At 44.4% G+C, this 18,651-nt stretch overlaps 1 protein-coding gene across 1 annotated transcript in view; it reads left to right on the plus strand.

Annotated features, from left to right (window-relative positions):
* Positions 1-18,651, plus strand: part of LOC141917748 (SWI/SNF-related matrix-associated actin-dependent regulator of chromatin subfamily A member 2) — a 225,979-nt gene that overhangs the window by 32,690 nt on the left and 174,638 nt on the right. The window contains exons 4-6 of the mRNA XM_074811167.1: positions 6,045-6,374; positions 7,763-7,864; positions 8,997-9,246. Of these exons, the coding sequence (XP_074667268.1) occupies positions 6,045-6,374; positions 7,763-7,864; positions 8,997-9,246 (682 nt within the window). The remainder of the gene's footprint in view (positions 1-6,044; positions 6,375-7,762; positions 7,865-8,996; positions 9,247-18,651) is intronic.

The raw sequence follows: 18,651 nt of genomic DNA on the forward strand, positions 1-18,651 counted from the left end.
ACTGGTGCAGCAGCTGGGCCAGGGGGACAGGCAGTGCCAGTACCGGTCGCCTCCACCAGCACAGCAGCTGGGCCAGAGGGACAAGCAGTACCAATATCAGTCGCCCCGATACGGAAAACGAAATATACCAAAAAATCCCCTCGCAGTGCACAGGGTGATAATGAACCAGGCCCATCACGAGAGCAGGAGGAAGAGCCGGAGGTAATCATCCGATCTCTATCCCTCAGTGAGTCGCGAGATATGCGGAAGGATTTCAGCCGCAGTTCAGGCGAGCAAATTTGCACCTGGCTGCTCCGGTGCTGGGATAGTGGAGCTGCTGGTTTGGAATTGGAGGGGAGAGAGGCCAAGCAGGTGGGACCTTTAGCCAAGCAGGCTGGTATTGACAAGGCAATAGGGAAACAGACTCAAACCCTCAGCCTTTGGAGGCGACTCCTGCTCGCTGTGAGGGAGAGGTACCCCTACAAGGATGATGCTCTATGTCGGTTAGGCAAGTGGACCGACATGGAGAAAGGCATTCAAAACCTCAGGGAAATGGCTGTGTTTGACATGATCTATGGTGATCTGAATGATGAGCAGTCACCAATGGATCCAGATCAGGCCCCTTGCACACAGTTGATGTGGCGGAAGTTCCTGCAAAGTGGACCAGAGGGACGTTCCAAAGCATTAGCAGTAGCGTCCTGGTGGCGAGACACCCAGACTCAGACAGTAGATGAAGTGATTATCCAGCTCTGGCAGTATGAGGGAAGTCTCCCTTCCTCCCAACATGCTTTGGTTTCAGCTGTAGAGGAACTGTCTCAGAGGCTCCAGAAAGTGGAACAGGACATGTCCTGTGTTCCACCTGCATGGGCCGATGTCTCAGCCATTAGAAGCAGGCGTTTCCCCACCCAAGAGAAGGGCAGTGCAAGACACACACCACGGGGCACCCTGTGGTTCTTCCTCCGCGACCATGGGGAAAACATGAGAAGGTGGCATGGACAGCCCACTTCTGCCCTAGCTGCACGAGTACAGCAACTGAAAGGGAAGACCACCATGAAAGGGGAGTCTTCCAAGAGAGATGCAGCTCCAGTGTCCAGTCGGAAATCCCCCAGACAGAATAGAATGGCCAACAGTATGCTTGACCCTCTTGAGGGGACCAGGAAGCCATTCCTGCAGGAGTCACTCTTAGATCAAGTGAGTGATGGTGAGCAGGATTAGAGGGGCCCTGCCTCCAGCCAGGTGGAGGAAAGGGATAATCGGATTTACTGGAAGGTGTGGATCCGATGGCCTGGCACATCAGAACCACAAGAATATAAGGCCTTGGTAGACACTGGCGCACAGTGCACCCTGATGCCATCAAGCCACAGTGGGGTCGAATCCATCTGCATCTCCGGAGTGACAGGGGGGTCCCAACAGCTGACCCTATTGGAAGCTGAAGTAAGCTTAACTGGGAAGGACTGGCATAAGCACCCCATTGTGACTGGCCCAGATGCCCCGTGCATCCTAGGTATAGACTACCTCAGGAGAGGGTACTTTAAAGACCCAAAAGGGTACCGGTGGGCCTTTGGTATAGCTGCCCTGGAGGAGGTTGAGCAATTGTCCACCTTACCCGGCCTCTCAGAGGACCCCTCGGTGGTGTGGTTGCTTGAGGTTGAAGAGCAGCGAGTGCCAATTGCCACCAAGACGGTGCACCGGCGGCAGTACCGCACTAACCGAGATTCCCTGGTCCCCATCCATCAGCTGATCCATCGACTAGAAAGCCAGAAGGTGATCAGCAAGACTCATTCACCTTTCAACAGCCCTATATGGCCAGTGAGAAAGTCTAATGGCGAATGGAGACTAACCGTGGACTACCGTGGCCTGAATGAAGTCACGCCAGCGATGAGTGCTGCAGTGCCAGACATGCTAGAGCTCCAGTATGAGCTGGAGTCGAAGGCAGCCAAGTGGTACGCCACGACTGACATCGCTAACGCGTTTTTCTCCATTCCAATAGCACCAGAGTGCAGGCCACAGTTTGCATTCACTTGGAGGGGTATCCAGTACACCTGGAATCGATTGCCCCAGGGGTGGAAACACAGCTCCACCATTTGCCATAGACTGGTCCATACTGCACTGGAGAAAGGTGGGGCTCCAGAACACCTGCAGTTCATTGATGATATCATTGTATGGGGGGACACAGCTGAGGAAGTCTTTGAAAAAGGAAAGAAGATAATGGAAATCCTCCTGAAGGCTGGTTTTGCCATCAAGCCACAGAAAGTTAAGGGGCCTGGAAGGGAGATTCAGTTCCTAGGAATAAAATGGCAAGATGGGCGTCGCCACATCCCAATGGAGGTGATAAACAAGATAACAGCCATGGCCCCACCAACCACCAAAAAAGAGACTCAATCTTTCCTGGGCGCTGTGGGGTTCTGGAGGATGCACATCCCAAACTACAGCCTGATTGTGAGCCCTCTCTACCACGTAACCCGCAAGAAGAACGATTTTAAATGGGGCCCAGAGCAACAACAAGCCTTTGAACAAATTAAGCAGGAGATTACCCAGGCAGTGGCCCTCGGGCCAGTCGGGACCGGGCAGGAGATTAAGAACGTGCTCTACACCGCAGCCGGGGAGAATGGCCCTTCCTGGAGCCTTTGGCAGAGAGCAGATGGGGAATCCCGAGGCCGACCTCTAGGCTTTTGGAGCCGGGGATACAAAGGCTCTGAAGCTAACTATACCCTGACTGAGAAGGAGATACTGGCAGCGTATGAAGGAATTCGAGCTGCCTCAGAAGTGGTCGGCACTGAGACACAGCTCCTCCTGGCACCTCGACTGCCGGTGCTGGGATGGATGTTCAAAGGAAAGGCTCCCTCCACACATCATGCAACAGATGCCACGTGGAGTAAATGGGTTGCGTTGATAACACAACGGGCTCGAATAGGGAACCTCGACCCCCCAGGATTAGTGGAAATGATCATGAACTGGCCAGAGAGTAAAGATGCTGGGATGTCACCAGAACAAGAGGTGAAACGTGCTGAGGAGGCCCCACCATATAACGAGCTGCCAGAGGAAGGAAAAACAATATGCCCTGTTCACTGATGGGTCTTGTCGCATTGTGGGAAAACATCGACGATGGAAGGCTGCGGTGTGGCATCCCACACGTGAAACCACTGAAACTGTTGAGGGACAAGGTGAATCGAGCCAGTTCGCAGAGGTGAAAGCCATCCAATTGGCTTTGGAGATTGCTGAGCGAGAAAAGTGGCCGAGACTCTATATCTACACTGACTTGTGGGTGATGGCAAGTGCCCTGTGGATGTGGTTGCAGCAATGGAAACAGAACAACTGGCAACGCAAGGGCAGACCCGTCTGGGCCGCAGAAGTATGGCAGGACATTGCAGCCCGGGTGGAGAACCTCGTTGTGAAGGTGCGCCATGTGGACGCCCATATACCCAAGAGTCGAGCCACTGATGAACATCAACATAACCAGCAGGCGGACCAGGCTGCTAAGATCGAGGTGGCTCAGGTGGACTTGGACTGGCAGCGTAAAGGTGAACTGTTCATAGCCCGGTGGGCCCATGAGACCTTGGGCCACCAAGGCAGAGATGCAACATACAGGTGGGTTCGAGATAGAGGGGTGGACCTCACCATTGACACCATCGCAGAGATCATCCACGGATGTGAGACGTGTGCTGCGATCAAACAAGCCAAACGGGTGAAGCCCCAGCGGAATGAAGATCGATGGATGAAATATAAATATGGAGAGGCCTGGCAGATCGACTACATCACACTGCCACAGACCCGCCGAGGCAAGCGCCACGTGCTCACAATGGTGGAAGCAACCACTGGATGGCTCGAAACTTATCCAGTGTCCCACGCCACCGCCCGAAATACCATCCTGGGCCTTGAAGAGCGAGTCCTGTGGCGACACGGCACCCCAGAGAGGATTGAGTCGGACAACGGGACTCACTTCCGAAATAACCTCATAGATGCCTGGGCAGAAGAACACGGCATCGAGTGGGTCTACCACATCCCCTACCACGCACCAGCCTCCGGGAAGATCGAGCGCTACAATGGACTGTTAAAAACTACATTGAGAGCAATGGGGGGTGGAACCTTCAAACACTGGGACACACATCTGACAAAGGCCACTTGGTTAGTCAACACAAGAGGATCTGCCAATCGAGCTGGCCCGGCTCAGTCAAAACTTCCACGTGTTGTGGACGGGGATAGAGTCCCTGTGGTGCGCATGAGGGATCTGCTGGGAAAAATGGTCTGGGTTAGTCCTGCGCCGGGCAAAGGCAAACCCATCCACGGGATTGTTTTTGCTCAAGGACCTGGGTGCACCTGGTGGGTGATGCAGAAGGATGGAGAGGTCCGATGCGTGCCACAAGGGGACTTGATTGTGGGTGAAAACACACCGTGAGTTATACTGTGCTTTTGTTAATTTTTCTTTGTCAGTGCTAATTGCTAAGTGGCAGCTGGATGTGACGCACATGGTATAGAATAAAGGGATGGATTATGTCCTGGTTTAACCAGGATAGGGTTAAGTTTCCCCAGCAGTGGGGGGGGAGCTCTAGCCGGGTTATTCAGATACCATGCCGACGTCACATCCTGGCGCGGGAGCGCGGGGCGCGTGGTTTTATACGTCTGCTCCTCTCACTCCTGTATTGGTAGATATACTTTGCTCTGTTGTATTAAACCTCTACTTATCTCAGTTTCGGGGCTTTGTATTTCACTCCCTTTGTGGGGGAGGGGCAGCGGCCGCATGGTCTCAGACCCCGGCAGGGGCTAAACCATTACAGGGGTGCAGTCCTTCAGGAACGGGTTGCTCCAGCATGAGTCCCCCACAGGCCACAATTCCTGCCAGAAAACCTGCTCCAGCATGGGCTCCTCTCCATGGGCTGCAGTTCCTGCCAGGAGCCTGCTCCAGTACAGGCTCTCCACAGGGTCACAGCCTTCTTCAGGGCACATCCACCTGCTCCAGTGTGGGGTCCTCCACGGACTGCAGGGTGCATATCTGCTGCATCGTGGACCTCCATGGGCTGCAGGGTGACAACCTCCATTGTCATGGTCTTCTCCATGGGCTGCAGAGGAATCTCTGCTCCCATGCCTGAAGCACCTCCTCCTCCTTCTTCACTGACCTTGGTGTCTGCATAGTTGTTTCTCTCACATTTTTCTCACTCTTTCTCACAGCTGTTGTTTGTGCAGTTTTTTTCCCCCTTCTTAAATATATTATTACAGAGGCACCACCAGCTTTGCTGATTGTCTCAGTTTTGGCCAGCAGTGGGTCTGTTTTGGAGCCGGCTAGAACTGGTTCTGTCTGACATGGGGGCAGCCCTATGTCTCTTCTCACAGAGGCCACCACCCCTGCAGTCCCCCCTCCCCACTACCAAAACTGTGCCATGTAAACCCAATATACCCTGTTAGATCTCTTCTAGGATTTAATGTTCAACAGCTTCTTCAGAAGATAGTTTTTGTGTTCAAAGTTGATACTCTGGGTTTTTCTGCACCTGGATAGTAAGAGGTAGTGTTTCTCAGACTAAAAGCTTTAATCCACATAAGCTTGAGGAACTATATAAAAAATATGAATTAGATACTGTCTGGTTTTATATTTGTATGTTGAGGAGTATTAGCAAAAAGGTTATGTATCATTGAATAGGTGGTTTGATGTATGCACATCAAAATAAATATAAGTATATAAATATATAAATGTAATGCTGTTTTTATAAGCTGTAAAATAGGCAAACATCTTTGAAAACATTCTATAACAAAACATTCATTCAACATACAGGTGAACCAGTGCCCTATCATGCCATTTGATTGCTGTATTTCACATGCAATTTAGTTTTAGTTTGTTTTACCACAAATGTGAGGGGAGTTAATTATTCTGTTTGAATAATAAGTCTTGTAGCTTTCTTGCTATCTCAGGGAATTTCAGATCATACTGCTGTTCTTGTAGAAAATATTACAGCTCTACTAATGTGAGAGATAATTTTTTACAATTCAGATACTGTTTAAGGTAAAGAAACTTCAGTGGAGTTTAGACTTGATTTACCTGGAAAATAAATTTTTGAACCTCTTATCTGCTCCAGGCTATATGTCTCCACACCCATCTCCACTGGGAGCACCAGAACATGTGCCCAGTCCAATGTCTGAACGAGGTCCAACTCCACCCCAGATGACTCCAAGTCAGCCAGGACCCATGGTACCAGGAGACCCACAAGTTATGAATCAACCCAACAGAGGTCCTTCCCCGTTCAGTCCTGTACAGCTACATCAGCTCGGAGCTCAGATTCTAGCATACAAAATGTTAGCTAGAGGTCAGTCTTTACCAGAAAACCTCCAACTTGCTGTTCAAGGAAAGAGGACCCTGCCTGGCATTCAGCAACAACAGGTTCCTGCTGCCTATAGCAGGCAATCAAGTAAGTGAATGTAGGCACCATGTCATTGTCAAGATACTTCTTTAAATTAAGCTCTACCTGTGGAAAATAACAGGAAATATTGGTGTGCAGGCATATAATTTGGAACCATTTGCAGACATCTATATGAACAATGACCTATGGTTTTAAGTTGGAGTAAGTACATAAAGCACATTAATAGGATACTAATTATTTTTAAAAATAGAGATAAAAGTAATTTATATACTGTTTGTCCTGATTATGCCTACCACTTTTGGAAATGTTTGTCACAGTTTGCCGATGACATTTTACTGCTCTTCTTAGAATTCGTTTTCATTCCCCTGTTGCCATGCAGAAAAATAGATATAAAATCTAGAAGTTGACTGATTATGCAGATCATGAAAATTAAACTATATGCAGTATGCTGTCAAGTGCATTACATAGGGAAAAGAGTTTCTCATAATAATAGATGTTATAATGCAGTACACAAACTTATTTCGGTCTTAAACAGCTGTGTTACTTTAAACAGCTTGCACCTGTTATGTTTTCTGAACAAGTCCAATCCTAATTTAATGGGGAGGGAGAGAGGGAAAGGAGGGGAGTTTCCTGTTGTTGAAGTTTGGTTTTGTTTGTAAGTTCATTAATTTGTATGATGATTGTCTTTCACTTCTTCCCTCCTCCACAACCTCAAGAAAGTAAAGAAATGGTTTATCTAGCCATGTGGATATTATATGGATCTCACTGTGATATATTAATAACCGTATTATATGCATATTTTTTGACTCTTCATTGCTTTCAACTTCAGACCTTTTAAGAACTTTTCCCATGGGAAAAAAAAATCCAGTTTACTTAAAGGCAGTTTTAAATATCCTTTATGTATTTCTTTTGTCTTTTCCATTTTGTACATTTTTTTAACCAAGGACTATGAAAATGTGATCTTCATTTTTAAGAATTAATATCCTCCTGCTGTTTATTACTCACTTGAAATAATAATCCTGTGTTCATGATATCATCATAATATATACCATAAAAAAGATTTTGGGCACAAAATTATCTTCAAGAACAGATTAAAAATATGCCGGTTATTTTAAAGAGTTAACAATTTCTGTAAACTGTTATTTAGCTTTAGAAGCTGAGGATAAAGATGATCCTATTTTCTTATAAAAATAATTTGAACAACTCTGGTCACTTAATTTCAATGCACATGGCTTTGTCATCGAGTATTTTAAAAAATGTGATTTTAATATACCTCATTACATTAATTTTTTGCACAGTGGAATCCATTTAAACCTGTTTTTAATGCACAAAGCTTATTTGCATAAATAGACTAGCATATTGGAATGCAGAGGGATTTTTTAATGTGTATTAAAGTTTTATATTTTAATAATTTTCTTTCCTCTGTTAAATTATAGGTATTGGGTTACATGCAATGAGTGGTCCTACAGCTGGCCCAGGACCAGCTCCAGGAGTACCTGGACATATAGCTGCCATGACCCCTAAACCTTGGACAGAAGGTAAAAGGGAGTATAGCAGTAATTTTATATCATGCATACAGTTAAGGTTAAACCATGTGAGTAGGGATTGGGGAAAAGAGGCAAGAAAAAGAATGGGGAAATAAAAAGGCATAAAGAAGAAATGGTGTGACCTTTACTTTGCCTAGCACTTAAATATCAAGCAGTGTTTTACCACTTATTCGAAGGTGAATGAGTTGACTAGATGAAATTGTTGCAGCTGTTAGGCAGCCTGAACATGAAGCACTCTCTACGATCAGAATTAAATACATAAGCTTGATCCTTTTCCAAAGATTGATGCAGATGGTTGAATGCCAGATGGTTAGGATGCTAGATCTGAAGTGAAATTGACTACAAGACTACAGGCATATTGTGTAGTTGTATTTTTTAGCAATAAATTATTATCTTTCTTCAATCAAGTGATCCTTATTGATGCAGATGTCTGTTCTCAGTGACTATCTCACATCTGTGTGCATAAGTGACTTCCTGACTTGTTAGAGTACTGAAACCTGTGCTGTCATTAGCAGGTGCTATGTTCATGTTAACTGATGAGTTAGTTAACTTTCAAAATAGTTATAATGCTATAACATAAAAGAGTAATCAGATACCAAGTATTTCAGATACATAAATATAATTAATTGGGAGTTGGGGGCAAAATGGAAGCTATTTATATTTGCCAGGTATATTTGAGTACTATTGCTGAAATTTTAATATGGCTTACTGGTTCTCACAGAGTTGTAAAAGCAGGCCTACTCATGCTTCTAGTCAAATTGTGACTGTGGATGCATCCTTGCAAGCGGTATAAGGACAATGAACATATGAAGAGGCAGAATTTGGTCTTGCACTTACATGAAACTAGTTCTAGGGGGCTCTTACTAATGCTAGATTTACTTAAAAAACAGTGCAAATTAAAAAAAAATAGGAGGTGTTTTTCATAAATTGACATGCACTTTTATTATTTTTGGATCACTTTCTGCAATGTCCATTTGAGTTTGTTTATCTATAGGGAGGGAAACTTAGTATTTTTCCTGATAAGTTTGAATGTTTGTCTTAGCTTCCTGTTTTGACCTAAAAAATCATCTTGGATTTTTTACTGCATTCCATATTTCATGTTATCATGTTTCTTATGTTCTAGGCCAAGCCCCAGATATGAGTGTTCTCAATACACCACAAAAGCTCTCCGTACCACCTCCTAGTGGGAGGCCTCCTCCTGCCCCCACTGCTTCTCAGCCTTCTGCAGCCATGCCTGGGCCCTCTGTACCACAGTCCACACCTGGACAGCCTTCACCTATTGTGCAGCTGCAGCAAAAACAGAATCGTATCAGCCCTATCCAGAAACCACAAGGATTGGATCCAACTGAAATACTCCAGGAACGTGAATATAGGTAAAAGCTAAATAACAAGATCTAAATGCATATGCTTATTTTTTACTTTCTTAGTGGGCACTCTTGCAATCATCCCCTGTATTGTAGCGATCATAGTTTAAATTGAGTTTCCATAGAGGGACCATGTGAAATACAAGTACAGAGACATCATGTAAAGCATGATTTAATTTCAGCCCAAGTTCTGAATTAGCAAAGCATATTGGTAGTATCATTGTAAACCAGCTTAACTTCAAAATGGACTCAAGTGCTTGGCTGGATTAGTGTGACATTTGGAAAGCTGCAAATAATAGTAGCTATGAAATTAAAATCCTTGGAATCCACATGGAAGCTTTTTTAGTACAGAAAGTATTCAGAACCATAAACAAAAGGAAATTAGAAGAAAAAAAATGGCAATAAAAAGACTGAAGAATAAGTGGCCAAAGCAAAAACTAATTTTGTATAATGATAAATGGGTTGGCTGGATTATCAAAGAGTATTAAAGAGATGAAAGTGAAGGTGAAAAATGGGATACCAGGAAGTATGATCCATAAATGTTGAGTTAGACTCCTAAGTACCCTAATTAAAAGGTGATGAGTACCCAGTAATATTCCTAGTAACACACAGAGGAGCTAATCTCTTATGATTTTCTGTGGTTAGAAAGAAACTGTTCCTTCCCCTTACTGAGACTATTATAAAATTCCCCTTGAGGACTGGGGGAGAAGAAAGGTTGACTTGTATCTAAAGTATGTTCCTGGTCACTGTCAGTGACAGGAAGCAGACTCCACATAGTGCATTTGCTTAATTAAAATGATAATGCCTCTTCTTGTTACTAAAACAATTAGGGTATAGGGGGAAATTAGACAAAAGATGGTAATCTCACTGAAAACAGGATTAAATGAATACTTGCTTTGCGAATGTGTTCTACCTTTTCAGATACAGGAGGGAGGGTAATTGGCATGAACTTTTATAGGATATCAAGCGTCTCAGGAAGGATATGGTGTGATATCCAGAATCTAGGTCTTGATTCAGCAAAACACTTGTGGTTTTTACATAAGAGCATGCTCAAGTGCTTTTCTGACTTATAGTTGTGGTCATTCTGTCAGTCTCATAATTTTCACCTTATCGTGGAATGGCTGTAGCTATTTTGGTGTGTACAGTCATGATCTAACAGCTTTTTCCAAAAAACATGTAGGATGCACCATAATACAGTTTCACTGTTGCTCTGAATGAGGGATCATAGCATTAAGTTGAGCCAGCAATAATTTGGCTGGTATTGCATAAACTCATTTGTAATGGCTTCTGCCCTTCCAGCCCTGCCCCACTGCTGCACTGTTTGTGCCAAATTTTATGACTTGAGGATATACATAAATGGGGGAGGAAGGGGAGTGAGGGACAGCAGAAAATAACTGAGGTAGATTTACACAACTATGTAGAAATTGGTTGCAGTCATAGCATATCCATTAGGTTCTAAATAGTCTGATCTGGGCAGGCTAAATAAGATGGAAGTTTGAGAGGGATTCTGGAATTGGTTTTGTAATGGCTGGCTAGTAATTCAAGCTTTTTAAATATTGAGTGTTGTTGGGAATTTGTTTTGTTTTGTATACCAAGGTGCTTAGAACCTGTATAGGTATTTTCATTATTTAAACCTAAATAAGGAACACCAAACTAAAGCTGTAAAAATAGGTTTTCTGCTTTGGATGGTAAAAGATTTAGCTTTAGTACAAGTAGAGTTAACATAACAGTATGAAGTATTCATGCCTTCTTAGTAAAATGGGAATAGAAGAAACTTAATATAAACATTTGCATCCTGAAAAACCAGTGAAGTCATAAATATCTTTGAAAAACAATTACTGCATAGTAAACAAGAGAGCTCCTTTTTTTAATAAGAGAAAGCATTTTACTATGAAATATTTTTTTTAAATAAAAAAGATGAATTATTCACGTCTTCAAAAAAGAAAGATGCAAGATGCTTCAACAAATCCCATAATTCAAATATCCAGACCAAAAGTTAAAATTTTGCCATATTGCTTCACTGTGGAGAAGTCTCTGCTTTAAATCTGATGCCACAGTCTGTGGCCTTGAGCATGGTGTTTCTTGACTAAAGTTGTGAAGTCTGCTGTGTCACATTCACTTACTGCTAATTTATCTGCTATATAAGAAGTCACTTGCTGAGGTATTTGGACATTCCTCTTTGTGCATATGCACTCCCATAAGTGCTTAATAATTTGCTTGGGGGGGGGTGTGTGTGCATGTTTCTATACACCTTTCATTTTTTATGGATTGCTTATGTAGCATATATGTTAAGAGTATGTCCTAGCTGCATGCAGGGCATCTCATTTCTCTCTCATCTCTCCTTTGTCCTATCTCATCTCATCTTTGTCTCCCTCCTTTCTTGTATATGCCTAACATCTATCTTGTCTCTCTTGTCTCATCTCCTCTATCTTCCCAGTCAGGGGAAGGGGTTCAGGAAGGAAGAGAGAAATTGAACAGGTGAATACCTGGCTGCATAGCTGGTGCCGTACTCAAGGTTTTGGCTTCTATGATCATGGATCTACCTTTGAGAAGCCAGGCCTGTTGGGAGCTGATGGGATTCAACTGACCAAGTGGGGCAGGAGGGTCTTCGCCAACAAGCTGGCCAGGCTTATAAAGAGAGCTTTTAAGCAGACTTCTAAGGAGAGATTTAAACTAGATTTAAATTAGATTTATCAGGGGAAAGGGATGGATGGAGTTTTGAGTATCAGAGAAGAGCCAGAGGTTGCTGATGTATTAGGAACCAACAGGGAAGCACCTGTGAAAAGCCTCAAAGGAATTAGGGTGTGTTCCTCCAAAAAGGTGACATGGTCAACAGCCCAACTGAAGTGCCTCAATGCCAGTGCACACAGCATAGGTAACAAACAGGGGGAGCTGGAAGCCACTGTGCAGCTAGAAAGCTGTGATCTAATTGCTATCACTGAAATGTGTTGGGATGAAACACATGCTTGGAGCACTGTAATCAATGGCTATAAACTGTTCAGAAGGGACAGGCAAGGAAGGAGGGACAGGGGGGTTGCCCTCCATGTAAAAGAATGGATTGACTGCACAGAGCTGTCTGAAAACCAGCAATGAACAGGTTGAGAGCTTATGGGTAAAAATTAGGTGCCAAGCCAACAAAGGAAACCTCGTGGTTGGTGTTTACTACGGGCCGCCCGAGCAAGGGGAGCCTGTTGATGAAGCGTTCTTATTTCAAGGACTCATAAACTTCTGTGCACCCGAACAAATATCTGTTGCTTTTAATGGAAGTCTTCCTTGTCAGAAGAGTAACCCTTCTTGATTTGGTCTTCAATTGGTATGGAAAACCTTACTGAACTAATTCTCCTTTCATTTTCTGTTCTCTTGAGGACACTAAATGAGTCTCCTGCAGTTAATGCAGTATTACATCCATTTTGTTTTTTCAGGAATTTTAGAATCTTGTATCAGACTACTGTGCCTTACTGATGTTAAGACAAAATTAATTCAGTTAATGCTGAAATCCAGTGACTGCCTGCCACTAAATTGCCACAAGATATTGCAAGCAGACTATGTTAACTTCTAAAGGGTTTGAAAAAAAAAAACAACTATATGTTTATATATAAACTGTAGCTTTATTGCCTGATAATGCAAATTATATTACTACTTAGGTGTACAGATGCTGTGGAAATATACATTACATTTTTCAGAATGCAAGAACAATATCTCTTAATGATTAAACATATATCAGTTCTGTACCTGTTCTTATTTTACTGGATTCTTCTCCCATTTCTTTCCACCCCCCAATTTTTCCATTTATATTTAGCATAGTCTTATGAAAGTAATTTATATTACTAAAAGGAAATATTTCATTAAACAACTACTGTCTGCAAAAGAGGGGAAGAGATTTGCTTTATGGTTTGGAGGTTGGTTAAAGGTTGCAGTGTCTGTGTTGCAAATACTGCAACTTTGTTGTCCTTTCAAAATCTATATAACAGAAGAAAGCTTTTTAGGTTTGTTCAGGTTAATTTTCAAATCTTGTACTAAACCTGAGTCTAAGGCCTCCTGGCTTCTCTGCTTCTGGTTTCTTTCAAATTTCTGGCACTATCTTTAGTGTTAGATTCAGAACTAGGGCTTTTGAACCACTAATGATAATGAACTAGCCATGCTAATAAAGACAATGAAAAGCACAGGCATAGTTTTAGGATGTATGAGGGGAGGTATTTCCAATAAAGAGTAAAAACTATTAATATAATTATTCACATCACTAAGAGGACCTACTATGTGCTATTCTAGACACTCAGGTTAAAGAAAAGTTGAAACCAGAACAAATACAGAAAGCGTTATCTTAGATGATGCAGAGAAAGGATGTTCTGTCTTAGCGACTGTGGTGGGTTAACATTGGCTGGATGCCAGGTGCCCACCAAAGCTGCTCTATCACTCCCCCTTCTCAGCTGGACAGGAGAGAGAGAATATAATGAAAGACTTGTGGGTGGAGATAAGGACAGGGAGAGATCATTCACTAATTACTGTCACAGGCAAAACAGACTCAACTTGGGAAAAGTAAGTTAATTTATTGCCAATCAAATCAGAGTAGGGTAATGAGAAATAAAAACTAAATCTTAAAACACCTTCCCCCCCACCCCTCTCTTCTTCCTGGGCTTAACTTTACTCCCAAATTCTCTACCTCCTCCCCCCAAGCAGCACAGGGGGACGGGGAATGGAGGTTGCGGTCAGTTCATTACACGTTGTTTCTGCCACTCCTTCCTCCGCAGGGGGAGAACTCCTCGCACTCTTCTCCTCCTCCAGTGTGGGTCCCTTCCATGGGGTGCAGTCCTTCAGGAACAGACTGCTCCAGTGTGGGTCCCCCGTGGGGTCACAAGTCCTGCCAGCAAACCTGCTCCAGCATGGGCTCCTCTCTTCACAGGTCCTACCAGGATCCTGCTCCACTGTGGGCTTCCCACAGGGTCACAGACTCCTTTAGGCATCCACCTGCTCCAGCATGGGGTCCTCCATGGGCTGCAGGTGGAGATCTGCTCCACCGTTAACCTCCATGGGCTGCAGGGGGACAAGCTCCATCATCATGGTCTTCTCCATAGGCTGCAGGGGAATCTTTGCTCCCATGCCTGAAGCACCTCCTCCTCCTTCTTCACTGACCTTGGTGTCTGCGTAGTTGTTTCTCTCACATTATCACTTGTCTCTCCGGCTGCAGTTGCTATCCCACAGTTTTTTTTCCCCTTTCTTAAATATGTTATCACAAAGGTGTTACCACCATTGCTGATTGGCTCAGCCTTGGCCAGCTGTGGGTCCATCTTGGAGCTGGTTGACATTGACTGTCGGACATAGGGGAAGCTTCTAGCAGCTTCTGACAGAAGCCATCCCTGTAGCCCCCCTGCTACCAAAACCTTGCCACACAAACCCAATACTGCAACAACAACAACAACAACAACAAATTCATATAGCCTAACCAAGCAAAGGCTCAAAAAAACATGGTTGCTTTGTATAATCATTCTGGTGGGAAGAGACATGTAGGGAGCCTCTAGTCCAACCTTCCTGCTTAAAGCAGGGCTAACTTCAAAGTTAGATCAGGTTGCTCAGAACTTTGTCCAGGCAAATTTTGAAAGTCTCCAAAGATGGAGATCCCACAACCTCTCTGGGCCTCTGTTCTAGTGCTGCACAACTCATTGTGATTCTTTTTTTCCTTATGACCAATCAGAGTTTCCCTTTTTTGCACCTGCTGTCTCTTTTCCTTGCAGTGTATACCTCTGAGAAGTCTGGCACTGTCTTTTCTGTAACTTCCCTGTAGGTAGTAGAAGAGGATATACTAATGAGTACTTCTCAACTTTTAGGACATTAAAAGGTGCTGCTTTCCTTATTATATGTATATTTACATTAAAGAAGAAAGCATCAGTTCAGGAAAGAACTAGTTAATGTAACAGAGAGCTTGTACAAGAACAAATGGTAATAAATAGAGCAGAAATAAATTTAGGCTGGGGAATAGAAGATGATTTCTAACTGTCAGAGGTATAGGGTTCTGGAACAGCTTTTCAGTAAGCATAGCCTCTAGTTTTAAGATGGAATTTGAGCAGCACATGAAAGGAAGTTCTGTGGTGTGGCTAGCTGTGGCAGTAGGGGAATCTGAAGGCTCCCTCATGTCCTATACCCCTCAGTGCAGAGGAGAATGGGACTAAAAACTGACATAACTTGGATATGGAGGGTAAGATTGGATACATGCATAGAGGACAAGAGCAGAGAGAGAACTAGCACAAGCAGTTATCTGAGACAGGTTTGAGGAGATGTGTCAGAGAAAAGAGACAAACTTAGGGAATGGACAGAAGTCTCTATACCCTCTAGAGAGTAATTTGCAACAGAGGAGTTCAACAAATGGGACCAGCTAACAGGGATGTTGGTAGTTAGAGGGCAGTTTTTGTCAGAAAGGGGCCAGAAATTCTGCTCAATAAAGTGTGGGACTGCTTGAGGCTGCACAACAATGGTAGTGACATGCCACAGGGCTTGGTCCCCAGCACTTGCTGGAGCAAGTACCCCTGGCACATCAGGGAGCTTGACCCAGACACAGAGCCCTGGAGGAAGGATGCAGCTGCCCAGGTCTGGGGCTGCCCAGAGTGCTTAGGGCCTCTCCCTGGGGCTGGGGGCAACGGTGGCCTCACTTGTGAGAGACGTGCTATGTTTGAAGCACTGAGCCACCAGGTGAAGGAGCTATGCGAGGAGGAGTGCAGGCTATGTAGCATCATAGAGGATGAGCAGGAAATGGACAAGACCTTCAAAAAAAAGTGTAGGTTCGGGGAACAGCAAAGAAGTGCCCACAGGGACAGCATGATGTGGAGGCCTTCGCACTACTCCTTCCCCCTATCATGGCTAGAGGCCCATTTTAAGTGACCATACACAAACACATGCAGCATGGAAAATAAACAGAAGGAATTAGAACTCCATGGAGTCACAAGGGTCTGACCCCATTGTGTTTACTGACATGTGTTGGGATAGCTCATGTGATTTGAGTGTTGCAGTGGATACATAAAACTCTTAAGAAAAGAGCGGAAAAGCAAAACCTCACCTGGAGTTGAATCTGGAGAAGGATGTGAAGGGCTTCTACATGTATAACAACAGCAAAAGAAAGATAAGAGGAAAATGCAGTCCTGCTGCTGAATGGGGCAGGGGACCTGGTGATAAAGGACACAGAAAAGGCTGAGGTATTCAGTGCTTTCTTCATCTTGGTTTTTAACATGGAAGATATGCTTTGAGGAATCCCAAGCCCCTGAGACCACTGGGAAAATCTGGAGCTCAGTAGAGGAGGATCAGGTTAGGGAACATTTAAACAAAGTGGACATACATAAGTCCATGGGGCCTGATGGGATGCACCCATGAGTGCTGAGGGAGCTGGCTGGTGTCATTGCAAGGCCATTCTCGATAATCTTTGAAAAGTCATGGTGATAGGGAGAGGTTTCTGAGGACTGGAGGAAAGCAAATGTCACTCCTATTTTCAGGGACAAGGAGGATCTGGGGAAGTACAGGCTGGCCAGATTCACCTTGATCCCTGGGAAGGTGGTGCAACAACTAATTCTGGGAACCATTTCCAGGCACATGAAGGACAAGACAGTGATTGGGAGTAATCAGCATGGATTTATGAAGGGGAAATCACACATAACCAACCTGATAGCCTTCTATGATGAGATGACTGGCTTGATGGATGAAGGGAAAGCCGTGCATGTTGTTTACCTTGACTATATTAAGGCTTTTGACACTGTCTCCCATAATATTCTCATAGACAAACTGATGAAGCATGTACTAGATAAGTGGACAGTGACGAGGATTGAAATCTGGCTGAATTGCTGAGCTCAAATGGTGGTAATCTGTAGCACAAAGTCCAGTTGGAGGTCAGTCACTAGTGGTGTTCCTTAGTGGTCATTTATTTGGCAAATACAATATCTTCATTAATGATGTGAATGATGAGACAGAGTGCACTCTCAGCAAGTCTTCAGATAATAAAGAATTGGAAAGGAGTGGCTGATACACCAGATGGTTCTGCTGCCATTCAGAGGGACCTTGACAGACTGGAGAAATGGACAGAGAGGAACCTCATGAAATTCAGCAAAGAGAAACACCCAATCCTGCCCCTGGGGAGGAAAAACCCCATGTACCACCACACTCTGGGAGCCGGCTGGCTGAAAAGCAGCTTTGTAGAAAAGGACCTGGGGGTCCTGGTGGCCACCAAGATGAACATGAGCCAGCAATGTTCTCGTGGTAGAGAAGGCCAACAACATACAGGGTTGCATTAGGAAGAACAGTGCCAGCAGGTCAAAGGAGGAGATCCTTCCCCTCTACTCAGCACCGGTGAGGCCACATCTTGAGTACTGTGTCCAGTTCTGGGCTTCTCAATACAAGAAAGATATGGACATACTGCAGTGAGTCCAGAGCAGGGCTGCAGATATGATTATGGGATTGGAGCATCTTTCATATGATGAGAGGATGAGGGAGCTGGGACTGTTTAGCCTAGAGAAGAGAAGGTTCAGGGTGGAATCTTATCTGTGTGTTTAAATATGTTGTGGTAAGAGATTAAAGGAGGAGACAGACTCTCCTCAGTAGTGCCCAGTGACAGGGTGAGACAGTGTGCACAAATTGAAATACAAATAATCCCATTTAAACAAAAGAAAAGGCTTTTTTACTGTGAGGATGGTCAAACACTGGACCAGGTTGCCCATAGAGGTTGTGGAGTCTCCATCCTTGGAGATATTAAAAATCTAACTGGGCAAATTCCTAAGTAACTCCTTCTAGGTGACCTGTCTTTGAGCAGGAGGGCTAGCCTAGATCATCTCAAGAGGTCCCTTCCAACCTCAGCTATTCTGTGAAGAAGTTCAAGCTGGGAAAGTGAGGATGAGGGGTTGAGGGTTTCATTTAGACAGCTGCCTGGAAGCCTTTTTGATCACAGGCCTCTACTTATGAGGGGCTTCAACCACCCTGAGATCTTTTTAAAGGGCAACATGGTTGGGCACAAGCAGTTGATAAGATTTTTGGAGTGTGTTGAAGACAAATTCTTGACATGGTTGTTGGATGGCCTAACTAGGAAAGATGCTCTGCTAGACATGTTACTTGCAGACAAGGAAGAACTGCTCCAAGATGTGAAGGCTGAGGGCTGCACTGGCTGCAGCAGCCATGAGATGGTTGAGTTTAAGATCCTGAGAGAAGTGAGCAAGACAAATAGAATCACAGCCCTGCACTTCAGGAGAGCAGTTTTCAGCTTGTTTGGGTATCATGTCCTTGGCAGGATCTCGTGGGAGACTGCTCTGGAGGGCAATGGGGCCAAGGAGAGGTGGATAATCTTCAAGGACAGCCTCCTCAGAGCAGAAGTAATTTCTTATGATGTGGAAGAAGTTGAGCAAGCATGGCAGAAGGCCAGTGTGGATGAACATGACTGAGCTCAAATGC

This window comes from Strix aluco, chromosome W (assembly GCF_031877795.1).
Source record: "Strix aluco isolate bStrAlu1 chromosome W, bStrAlu1.hap1, whole genome shotgun sequence".
Taxonomy (NCBI): Eukaryota; Metazoa; Chordata; class Aves; order Strigiformes; family Strigidae; genus Strix; species Strix aluco.